The sequence below is a fragment of the Ambystoma mexicanum genome, chromosome 4q, assembly GCF_040938575.1.
Source record: "Ambystoma mexicanum isolate Mex_15411 chromosome 4q, UKY_AmexF1_1, whole genome shotgun sequence".
NCBI lineage: Eukaryota > Metazoa > Chordata > Amphibia > Caudata > Ambystomatidae > Ambystoma > Ambystoma mexicanum.
This window is the reverse complement of record NC_090928.1, coordinates 180,180,440-180,193,326: the sequence shown is the minus strand read 5'-3', so window position 1 is coordinate 180,193,326 and position 12,887 is coordinate 180,180,440. Positions and strand designations below refer to the sequence as shown.

At 43.7% G+C, this 12,887-nt stretch overlaps 1 protein-coding gene across 1 annotated transcript in view; it reads right to left on the bottom strand.

Annotated features, from left to right (window-relative positions):
- PLG (plasminogen) overlaps nt 1-12,887 on the bottom strand; it is a 372,393-nt gene that overhangs the window by 158,869 nt on the left and 200,637 nt on the right. Inside the window, exon 10 of the mRNA XM_069607701.1 lies at nt 9,962-10,127. Within this exon, the coding sequence (XP_069463802.1) occupies nt 9,962-10,127 (166 nt within the window). The remainder of the gene's footprint in view (nt 1-9,961; nt 10,128-12,887) is intronic.

Genomic DNA, 12,887 nt, shown 5'->3' with positions numbered 1-12,887 from the left:
ATCTTGACCCTTATTCCTTTGGGATTCTTGCAGTGTCCTTTCTTACTTTCTACCCTGGGTTTGGTTTTTGACCACTTTCTGGGCTGAATGTATTTCAAAGGCTTCTTTATTATCTTTACAATGGTCACACTCACTGGGTGGGTATACCGAGTCCCTCTGTACTCTTCTCGTTCTTTAAAGTATTTACAACTACTGGGACGAGTATGATGAGTCCCTTTGTGCTCTTCACTTTCTTTAAAGTATTAATCCCCTGGGAAGAGTATGATGAGTCCCTTTGTACTCTTCTCTTTCTTTAAGGTATTCACAACCACTGCGATGAGTATGATGAGTCCATTGGTATTCTCCACTGTCTTTAAGGTATTAACAACCACTGCGACGAGTATGAGGAGTGCTGTTGTACTCTTCCTGCCCTATTCCCCTCTCGGGTCTCCCGCTGCTCCAGTAACCTTTGTTCTATCGGGTTGGTGTCACTGGTTCGTCCTGTGGGGTCGGGCTTTCTCTAGTAGCTCGAACGCTTCTAGCGTCCCTTCTTTCTTACTGTTTCAATGTGCAACTCTGCGGAACCCATTCTACTGCGGACTCAGCATCATATGAGGGCCAGACGGTTCACCTCTGAGTCACGCTATCACCTCGACTTTCCTTAGGCATTGTAAGGAAGGCCTGGTATCAACAGTAAGACAGCCACAAGTGACCACAGTTCAAGGATGTTTATTAAACTTCATTTGGGTTTGAAAAACACCTATCTTATCCTAAATCTAAAGATGGGAGCAAGCTACGACCATCAAATAATAATAACGCAGTCCTAGTGGTGTCTTGTCAAAATAAAAAGGGCCTATGCTAATAAACCTATTGCCAATCCTTATCTCTAAGTACAAATAGTGTGGGAAACAATGTTATGCAAAAGAAAAGTGTTCAAGAAATCATATGGCAGGATATTCAAGCTGTAGGCTTCCCTTCCCCATATTTTCAGCACGGGACAAGGCGGCACATTCGAGCTTAGCACAGTCTCTGGCTTCTCTAGCACGAGGGTGCAGCTCAAAACTTCAACATCATGGCCTCCTGTGCCAAAGTCTCTTTGCCTGTCAAAGTCTCTTCTTTCAGAGGGCATGTTGCATTAAACAAACAATACAGTTTCTTTCCTTTTCCTATTTCACATACAGACAATGTTCTTAAACACAATGTTCTCAGGATTTTCACATACCCAATTTCTTGGGTGATTCACTGTTCATCCTGGATCCCTCTCTGCGGGGCTCAGATACACTTTGACACAAATTCTTCAGTCTCCCTCTGCCGGGCTTGGACCAATTTATCTACTTTAAAATAAACTTGCTTTAACCCAAAGCTTTCAATTGATCGCCCTCTGCTGGGGTCGGTCCAACTTTATCTACTTTGCCATAAACTTCCTTTACTGTTCAACATTGAATACTTTCGATTGTGCACATGATTTTGCTTGACCCGTCGCAGGACCACTTCGATTCACAATCCTTTGTCACTCTTTCACTTTTGTCAACTCTCAGCTGGATAGCTTACAGAGACCTTAGATTGTGCACAAACTCAGTGCCAGACCACTCTGTGAAGGTATCGTATCTTGATTTCAACGTTCAATCACTCATCTGCAGTTTAACTTTTATTGCCGTTAGTTATTACACGCGTTTCAAACAATGTTCGTTCCAGCTCTGGCCATACAATGTTAATGCTTGCAACCTTGGATTCAACACAGACCAGTCTTGTATCAGTCTCCCAAACTCACCGGCTGTGTTGATTTCAGTGATGCTGCTTTGTTGTTGGATCCAAGGACAGTACCACGGCAGCTGGCGATTTTCCCAACCTTGATTATCGATGTGGGAGGTCCCCGGGTCCCTCTAACACACAATGCAGGATTCTTCAGCCTGGTTTCCTGATCTTACACTTTTTATTCTCAAGGTTTCATGAAAGTAACGGTTCCTTTGTCTAAAAGGTGAAGGGAACTTCCCTCCTTGCGATTCCCTTCTGTTTTGCCATCTTTCTACTCTTGTTAAACTGCCATCTTGAAACTGCTGTTTCCTCGTGTGCTTTGCCTTGCTCAGAGTGTGCTCTTGTGCTCCGCCTTTTATCCGTGTGGGGAAGGTTAATGGAAGTCAAGTGTGTGTGATGATCAGTAATAACCTGACCTTGCCTGACCATTGTATTGGGGCACGTCAGGTGTATGGCTCGGGTGTTAGTCCGTTTTCTCTAATAGCGGGCTCTCTGTGAAAAAGTGTTTGTGTTGTAAAGGGGGGCGGGGAGTGGTTTGGGGTTCCTAAATATCCTACTTGGTAGGATGGGGTAAAGGTGTTACAGGGGATACTTTTACCACATCTCACCATCCGATGTCCCACTCCCACTCCCCGAAGACCACTCACCCAGGTGAACCTCTCGCACTGGTCCACCCCCAGGAACTGGATACAAAAGTGACTGGATGACAGATCCTCTGGGACTAGTGGGTGAGACACCTTCTGGTTTCTCACAGCATACATAGATTGGCTTCCTGTCCTCTATGTGTATCCATCCCTTCTCAGTTGCTCGCGTCCTCTCGAGTGAGAACCTCCTGAATTCTCTTGGTTTCTTGCTCTCTTCAGGTTTGAAACTCCCAGGCATAAATCAACATTGTAAGTTGGTCCTTCTTTCCTTTTTATTGGGACGTGCTGTGTCCGTCCCAGCATAGACCTGTAGTCCTTTAGTCTCTGCTCCTTGAGCATTCCTTGTAACTTGCTCGATTTTCTTTGACTCAGTATGGTTGGCTTCCAACTACAGAGTAATCTTCATTTCTTGCACACTCTTCTTCTTCCCGGTATGTTTGTCTTTCTGTAGGGTATTTTGTGTGATGTTACAATAACAAACAGTGGCTTTTGGGGACAGTTCTTATGAAGCTCTGATGGTATTAGTGGCTCCTCATAAAGGGGATTAGGAAGCTCATTGACAGAACGGGGGTTCTTGTTCCCAAGAGGGGAGTCTCTCCCTGTGAGGTCCTGCTTATCGCCACCCGTAGGGGGAATGTTGTTAAGATGGCCCTGCTCACCTCCCTAGCAGGCCCATCCTAACAGTTTCTGGGGCCCAGGGTACAGAGTCTTGGGCCCCTCTCTGAAACCCATGTTCAACTCCCACCCTTCTCGAAACCCATGTCACCCCCCACAAACTCATGCCTCCCTCCCATTTGAAAAATGAAGGGATTAGATACCTTAGTCAAATTCAACAGAAACTCTACTAAGCTTTACATGGATGATCTAGTTCTTAATAAAATATAAACATTACACTTCTCTGTGACCTGTTTCCCCAAGAGGATTATTATTATTATTATTATTAATAATAATAATAATAATAATAATAATAATAATAATAATAATAATAATAATAATAATAATAATATATTTTGGGGGGAAACTGCAGTCTATTTTCTAGATCGCAGCCTGACTGTACTAATGGAAAGCCCACTTAATATTATACTTCAGTTGTACATTAAACATGTCATATTTAGGCAATATAACCTGAGGAGGGGTATTACAAGTAGGGTAATGGCCTCAGGGCCATAGTTAGAAGCCTGAGCGAAGCAAGGGCTTTAATGAATCCGTGGAAGCCTTACCTTACTGGTAATGCCCCCCGTCCAAGGGTTATATTGCCATTAGTACCCCGGCTCATTGTACCGGAGTACTAAGAGCAATTTTTCTCGAGTTGAGAAACGGTACTGCAACCATTTCTCAACGGCAGAAAAAAAGCACAAAAAAATGGCCCCCAGGGATCAGGGAGAAGGGACTACAGGAAGGGACTACAGGTAGTCTCTTCTCCCTTTCCATGGGGGCCATTAAAATGAATGAAAAAAAAGTAAACAAACAAAATTCCACAATGGAAGGGGCAAAGGGGGCTACACGTAGTCCCTTATCCCCTTCCATGTTGTGCACTCGAGTGAAAGAACTCTGGGACGGCAGAGCATCAGAGCCTTGTCGTGCAGGTAAGGCCCGGGCGAGGGCCAATGAGCTTGCTTTTCACAAACTAATTTACCCTCACTGGGTACTAATCGTTCTGAGTATATACAGCTTGGGCAGCACATGCTGGAGCTCTTCCCTTTTTAGTTTGGGCTATTAGAGCCACTTGTGAAACCTGTAAGACTATTGCATTGGCGTACAGATAGGGAGCAATGACATACGAGGAGGGACACACTATTTGTAGGTGTTGTTTGGTTATGTGCCTGCCCATTCCCTGCCTATGGCCATGCTAATCCATGTCCTCATTCCCATCCATCCCTGCCTTTGGTCACCCAAAACACCTCCTCATAGGAACTGATTAAGCTTTCTTTAAGCCTTACCATCAGACATTGCTTTCGAAGTACCTGGCAGTTTTTGTTAAGCAGGTTTCTGAGAATTAATGACTTAATTTGAGTTGTAAACACGCTACTGGTGCAATCTGCGTGTCTTTCACTGAAGTCCTGTTAAAAAAAACGCATTGGCAAAACCACTGACATCCTGTTTAAAATACGCATTGCCAAAGCCAACATTTTTGGCTTGTGCATATGTTTTAAGCTTTTGCCAGGGACTACTATTAGATGCCCAGGCACTCGCACCACTTGGCACCTGCTACCAACAATGGGTAGTTAATACCAGTACGGTTGTGCCTGTCAACTGCCTTTCCCTTGCCTACACAAAAGCCCAAACTGTTGGCATTGCCAATGCTTGTCTAGTTTTTGAAGAGGAAGCCCCTCGCCCTTAAAGATACTAGTAGGAGGAGTAACGATGTGTGAAAGCTGGGCGCGCAGGACAGAGCACAGCAGAAGCTGATGAAGCGTGCGCCATTTTACCACAGCACCGCTGCTGCTGATTCAGTTACGCGGGCGGTTTAAAAATAGAGGTGTGTGCTTCTGCATCTCTCCCAGCAGTAAAAGCAGAAACCAGGCCTCTGCTGCTGCTGACTTCCCTTGCTGGCTTAACGTGGACTCTGAACCCAAGGCAAGGCCTGGAGTCAAGGACAGATCGTTTTACAAAGTATGCAAGTTCTCGACTATAATATTTCCATCAAAGAGGATTTGAAGAACATTTTACAGGTGTTTTGAAGGACACCACCTATGGGAGTTTTATGAAAACAATACGGCACATTCTGCACCGTAAAAGCATACTGTACCGCAGAAATTGGTCAAAACAAAATATGATATGCAACAAGTTTACAAGGTAATGTAGGTTCTCAAAATGACAACTGCGACATTCAAATCACACGTGACCTAAAAGGTCAATGACAGTTTGATATGGGCTTTAGAGGGGTGTTGAACTGGATAGTTAGGTACTTGGGAACATCACAGCCGCTTCCTTGTAGTGTTGGCAATAATTACTCCTAGTGATCTCCTGTCCAGCTCACAGATCTCCATTCTGTCACATCTGTGACAGTCTCCAGTGACTCTCATAATAAATGCTAATAATCCTCGGTTACATGGTTTTTCATATGCATACAGAATGGCTTCGCAACTGCACTTTGTTTGCCTGCACAGACTAGCTCTGATGTGACTTGAGCTGGTTCCACTTTAAAACAGTTCGCACTAGAATGATTGAATGCGTTTATGGCATTGACTTATTTTTCGGTAGTGCACTTATCAGTGACTTCTTTGTCAAACAGCGGGCGTAGAAGCACAAAGACATACAAATAGGCAAACATACATAAGAAGGCTTACCTGCAGAAAGGTACAGAGACAACTACTTCCACACATTGAGGTGGGCAAGGGACCCACACACACTCAGACACATATACACACAGATAGAGGCAAGCTCACACACACACACACACACACACACACACATACATGTATATACATATATATTAAGGCAGGTGTACGTATATAGACAAACTGAGGAAGGCATAGACATATTCAGAGGTAGGCAACATCCAAAAATACAAGTGCAGCCCACTCAAACCCACTTGCTGGCACCCAGAACTTGGCTCTCTCAGCAAGCATTTTTGACATGCACCTAGAGTTTTAGGACAGAAGGTGTGTCTCATTGCAGCATTGCCATGCACCTCAAGACAGTGGACTGGGCAGTACATAGCACATCCAATACACATGGAGTCTGAACAGTTGGATTGTGCCAATTTTCAGCACTGCCCTCACCCAGAGCCGGAGAACCGCTGTATTGGTGCCCAGCATACCCTTACACCCGGAGTCCAATAATAGTTGTCTCAGGACAGTACCCTTGGACAAGGAAAGCAGCCGCCACAAGTATCCAGCTGTGACTTGCACCTGGAGTTGGAAGGCAGTTGTCATAGTACCAACTGAGCGAGTTGCCTAGAGCGGGAGGGACGTTTACTGCCCATTGCAGAGTTCCTGCACCTGGAACCTTGAGGAAGGACTCACAGCACTCAGCAATGACCTGGAATTGCTCACTGTGTGGTGTTTACCTGCTCCATCCCAGAAGGCTGCATTGCCTATACCTCTTGAGTTCCACAGGTGTGGCCTCTTATAGCAACCATCATTGCCCTTCATTTAGAGGGCCCACACAAACCTATTGTCTCAGACATGTTGTGTGGTTTAACGGGGTCCTGGCCACAGATGACACTGAGACTGATGTGGAAACAGGAAACATCTGTACTTCAGTTCCAGTGTCAGGTACAGGGTCCAGATACACATATAGGGAACATTAGGTAAGTAACGATGGGATAACATTCACCAGGACCCTCTCTGTCACCCCATCTTCCAACTGACACTCTCAGAACCATTCAGAAGATAACATTCTCTCACACAACGTTTCAGGTCAGTCACTCCTAGCATTCCATGCATACAGGGCAGGCTGCAAGGAAAGGCAAGTCACAACATTTTGGCAGACTCTGCTCTGCAGACAAAGCATCAGCACTGCCCTAAACCGGAACCCAGTATGACATTACCCTCTGCATGACTGTAGTAAATGAATTCCACTGTTGTGACCTATTTGCTATGCTCTGATGTTTGTATTTCCCTCGCCATTCATCTCTGCTAGGAGTGCACATTGCTCCACTATCTCACCCTGAACCAGAAGCCATCACAATTTCGAGTAACCATGGTGCGCGAGAGGGCCAACGAAGGTACTGTGGACACATCATCAGAGTGGCAGTGCTTGAATTTCCTGAACAAGTCTTCCCCTTACTTGAAGTGATAATGATATGATAAGATATGATATGGCATTTATAACGCGCCTATACACAAGTGTTTCAAGGCGCGACGAACAAGGGAGGACAGACAGCGATCCTACTAGGCCAGGTGTCATTCAGATTGCGCAAAGTGCATGGGAAGGGGAAGGAGGAGAAGTGCGAGGGAGAAGGGGGAGAGGACAGTGCAGTACATGGGATAAGAACCAACCAAATAAATAAATAAATAAAAGATAAATAGTAAGTAAAAGTACGGCCCACAGGTGGCAAGTGCAAGTGCATGTGTTTTCATTATTAAAACTGTTTTGCACATATGGATTGCGCTTTAAACTTGAATTCGCTATAGATATAATGCAGGCCAACAGTGAACTACTTGACCCGAATATAACACTAAATACAATTGTCTTTTTTCTAAAAGTGCGCGCGTGCCATTTGGCTTACAGAGTTAACATGATTGTATTGTGACTAATAAACATGACAGCACTTTTTTTAAAAAACACTCAAAAACACCTGCTTAATATCTATGAAATTATAGCAGCCCTGTTGAGAAGTGCTGGTACATTCCCCTTAACTCTTCATAAGAAACCTTGCTGAGAATTACCAAGATGTTCCTCTAAAAAAGGCAGCTGTGCTTGCAAGTGCTGTATTGTCCTACAGGGTTGGGAGGTAATAGGTGAGGGGAGGGGAATGCTGCCACTTTAGGGCAGTCCGCCTCTCGGCAGAATCCCCTTGCCAGACATACATGTAAATTATTAATGGAAGAATCATGCTACTGCTTTGTGAATTTGAGAGGGACAGACTGAAGGTCAGTCAAGTGTATGTGAGTGGGGTTTTAATTTGGCATGTTGGCCAATGAGGTTGGTGGAAATGCAGACTTACAACCTCACAAGCGGAGTGCAGGCTGTATGCTCAGAGCCCAGTACACCTTTTTTATTGTACGGACGCTGAATAAGTCAAGTGCCTGCATCTTTTCCCACATTTTCCTTGGATGTATACTAATTGACCTTTTCACAATTGACCTCGGGAGAAATGACCTGATTTAAAAGCTCAATTAGGACATATATGCAGGAGGAAAGCCCCAAAACACCCCCACGCAATCCAAAAACCACTGCAAACCCCCACCCAATCTCCTTATATTATTTATAATCGAAAACGAACCCAAACATATATAAAATAACTAAAATAATATAAAAGTCAATTGTGCAGGTCAATTAGGACCACTACAATAAGGTCAATTAGGACAAAAGGTCAATTTGGGTAATACCTTTTGCATTCCTATCCATTCCGCGTGTTCAAGAGAATTACTTGCCAATACAGTTTTATAAACCCTCCAAATATCCAACACATCGAGCTATGATTCCGAAACAGTGAGAAAGCAAACTCTCAGACATGTTCACCAAAGTCTGGTAGCTCAGCTGCCTCCATTTAAAGCAACATGAGCAGAGAGGGACCGCTTATCAGAACGTCAGTTTCAGGCTCAACACAACTTAGCAAACTACCGCTAGTTTTGCGCGTCGTCAATGGCATCAGCCTCAAAAACGGCAAATAAATGAAAAGGGTTAAACAACATCAATTTGCATCGCAGTGTACGTTTCTTATGTGACTGACAAACCAAGCAGCAGTCACGTGTGACATGTATTATTAATGTCCATGTTGTCTGGAATTACCCTGCTTACACAAATAACACCTTATAAACACATATCAGTAAAACTGAATGAACTCCCTGAACAAAATAGTCTGTTGAGTCAAGAGGCAGTATGTTATGCCACTACATTTCAATGTGCCGACAGATACATGTGTACAAGTTTCATAATTCTAATTACATTTTTCCGTCGTAAATTGAGGTTTTGGTTCCCGTTCAATTGTCATGCCAGATAGTGTGTGTATGCGTGTGTGTTTGTGATTTTCAAAATGGTGCTGAAAGAGCAAGATTTGCAGTCCACCTTCTATTGTTAGTGACACGGTTAACAATGAATACCATCCTATTTTTGCCTAAAAACCATGCTGCGTATTGTTGCGTATTTTTCCCAAGTGTTGTCTTTTATAGAAGTTCCCCCACTCACCTTTGGGAATAGAGCAACTTCCCTAAAACTAGATGTTTTATCTCAGACAGAATTCTTGAGAGTAAACATTTCCTGGCCCTTTCGGAGAGTTCCATATTACTGGGGAACGTGCGCACTAACGTCATAATCATTTTAGAAACCTGAAACACTTTTGTTTTTGCTATCCTTAATCCATCCATTAGGGAGGTTGTGTGTCCAAGTATAAGGTCACACAATAGGTGAGTTTTAGTCATTGTGTTTGAGTATTGTCAATTCTGTGTGATGTGCATTTTTTGTATGATTATTAAATTGCCATTCCAAGATTTAAACAATACTCACACTGTGTATGTGCCACTGCACCTTTGCCAGGAGCAAAGCACATTGAGGAAAAATAGAACATGCGATGACAAGTCCTGAAGAAGCTCTATCTGTGGCGAGAAACACACTTCTTATGCATTAGACCCGTTATTGCGCATGTTTCTGAACACAAATACATAACAATGTTTTGGTCCAGTTGGAAATACACAACAAACTAAGACTCTGTCAAACAAGGATTGCAAATCTTTAATTCTACAGATATGCAATAAAAATGACACTTTAATTACAATTATGATTGCTAGTGCGACAGCCTGCGTTACCTGTCCACTTACCACGATACAAGTGTATGGGAAACATTGCAGTGAGGCTTCTCAGACCAGGCCCACCAAACTTAAGTTTATAGTACAGCGTATCAATCGCAAGTGGCCAAAGGCATACTATAGTGCAAATCCATCTTATAATGGGGAATCTACAGAAACAATACTCACGCATCAGGGAGGGTGCTAGGTTTCTTGGAATGGCCATGAGGGGTATCTGAAGCCCAATCCTGGCATATTTTTCCTGAGATGGTTGTAGAAACCATGCCACGGTAAGTGGCACCTTTGCCCTCGTAGCATTCCGAAGTGGACGGCACTTGATGGGGAATCATTGAAACTGCAAGGCAAAACAAACAACCCTCAGCTAGACCAACACATGTCTTATGTTTCCAATTTGCATGCCTTGGGCAGGAAGCAGCAAGCTTGTGATCTTAGCTTATTGTTAGTGACTTCAACTATATTTTCAGAAAATATGTAAAGTTTCATAGCAGATTTCATCTTTTTGAGGCATTTTTACAAAAAATAAACAGAGGGAGATGGGCTACTGAAGGCATTGCATTGTGCAGATCATTTCATGCCATGAGGGAGGTGTGATGAATCGGATGGTGTCATCCGTGCTTTCCCGGTGGTGGCCTCTACCCATGTTGCCAGGGGCTGCTACCGGATCCTGACCCTGGAGATGGCTATATGGGGAAGGATCAGAGGCGGGGAGGCAGCCCTCGAAAGGGTGTCATGACATCATCGGATGAGACATGGTATCGCCTTTTTTTTTTAAGGATTCCCCCGCCATTCCCCATGCCATAATGGCATATTGTTTTACCTCCCCTCACCCACCTAGGAACGGTACTAAAAACATTTTTACAGGATCTGTGTACAAGTGCTTCAAATCTGACTTTCCTTTCAAGATACCTGAAAACATCTTTTCAAACTCTACATACAAGACCTCAAGAACTGACTTGACTTTTAAGATCACTGAAAGCATCTTTTCAGACTGTGCTAAACAAGACATCTGAAACCAACTACTATTAGCACTAAAAGTAAAAGTACTGTGACTAAAAAGATGAGAGGAGTAATGAAGATTACTGGAAGCCAGGAGCCCACGCAGCACTCTATTTGTTACAGGATCAAATCTGATGCTGGGAGATTTAAACCGGCAGACCAGCTGACAGGGGCTCGAAGAAGCTGGCTAGAGAACGCTGCTTCTCTCAGGGTTGACCGAGAAACTGTGGCGCTGAAACAGTGTCCGTGAAGCCAACCGGCACACTGACAATGAAGAAGGGAGTGGTGGACTGCAAGAGGGAGCATGCTGTGAGAATGCCAGAAGCAAGTGGAAAGCTTCTGGGTATTCACAGGTACTCTAATGCAGCCTTCATGCCACCGAACTCCAGAGGGACTTGAAGCGAGTTCGCGGAAGCCTCGGGAGATAGAGAAGCTGAGAGGGAACGAAACCCCAAGAGACCGCTGCCGGCTTGCCATGTGAGAAACCACATACACCAGCAGGAACCAACCGGCGAGTCTACTCGAGGGAAGAGGGGACACCGGGTTGTATTGGAAGTCTTGCCAAAACTTAACAAATGTGAATCGAATGTATGACAGAGATTCAACAAATGACCATTTCTTAAAGAGGCAAATCAGAATAAGAGTAAGAGGCTGTTACGTTTGTGAGTGTATGCATTACATTTAAGAGAGAAGTCCTGGAAGAAGGGTATACCAGGCAGATTAAAAATGCACGAAAATATCTGAGAAGATTGTAAGGGTGCGCAGAGCCGACATGAGGAAAGCCCTGGAAGGAGAGTATACCAGGCAGATTAAAGATGCAAGAATATGTATGTGAGAAAAACCCTGGCAGTAGTGTACAACAGGCAGATGCAAGTTGAAAGCATGTTGATTTAAGAAAAAGCCCGGACAGGAGAGTACACCAGGCGTCTTCAATTTGAACAGTATGGAATATACAGTATTCAAGGAAGTCCTGATGAGTATAAATCAGGACTAGCAAAATACAGTGGAAATATATTGAAGATAGTACACCAGGTATCGGTGGGACCAAGTGCCGGTAATGGTAAATCGGTGTGGCACTATTTGAGCAGATTTACTTCCGAAGTACCACCAAACTTGCAATGAGGCCCAATGTGTGTTACTAGGGATTTAGGAGACCTGGCTATTGTTGTACCTTTCCTGTGCAACTTATAACAGAACAGAATATATTTATTAGGTGTGCAAACAGGCCTATGGAATGATACAATGATCTGTAAATGTTGGTACTCTGATGATGTTGGTGATCAGTTGATTTCTTTAGCGCTAAATACTTTTTGCCACAGCTTAGCAAAGTGGGTGTTTTGATATGCATATATTTACATAGGTGGCATTTCTATATTGCTACCTCGGGAGAAGGACTGTCAAGATTAGTCCCTTTCCTCTTCCATCCCTTTAAGTGCCTGTTTTCCACTTACTTGTGGGGAGAAATTGTTAATGGTTGACCATTTCCCTTTAATCCTTTTAATTTCCCATTTTGTGACATTCCTTGTCCAAACAACTAGCCTTGCCCTAGGGCTGACCTTCTATCTACATATTGTTCATAATCCCACTAGCCAATCCTTTAAATGCTTTCTTTGAATAAAGATGTTTTACTCTTTTGTCAGTTGCATGGTTGGCATTCTCCCCTGAAGAGAAGGAGCTAGTAATACACAGTACACATGTTTAGCAAGATCAGGAATGTAAGCAAGGCATGTGCCCCCTGGCATAGATTTGACGCAAGAGGCCCCAGTTGTGTTCTATATACACCACAATTGCTACCCCTCTGACTCCCGATTAGGCATCTTTTGCCATAGGAATCGCAGTGAAGAGAGGATAGAGACAGGTACATTTAATCAAACAAAGGTTAGTCCTGCAGTCCTTGAAAGGCCTGCATTATACTGTAAATAGGATAAATGTCTTAGAGGAGATTCTAAAGCTCAAGTGGCCCTTTAACTAGAAAGGAAAGAAGGGCAGATGTAGCTGTTCAGTCTGTATGCATGTTATTACAGTGATACCTTACGCAGGTAAACTTTATTCAACTCAATAAACTACTTATTTCAAGTGTACATGATTCATTTCTCTC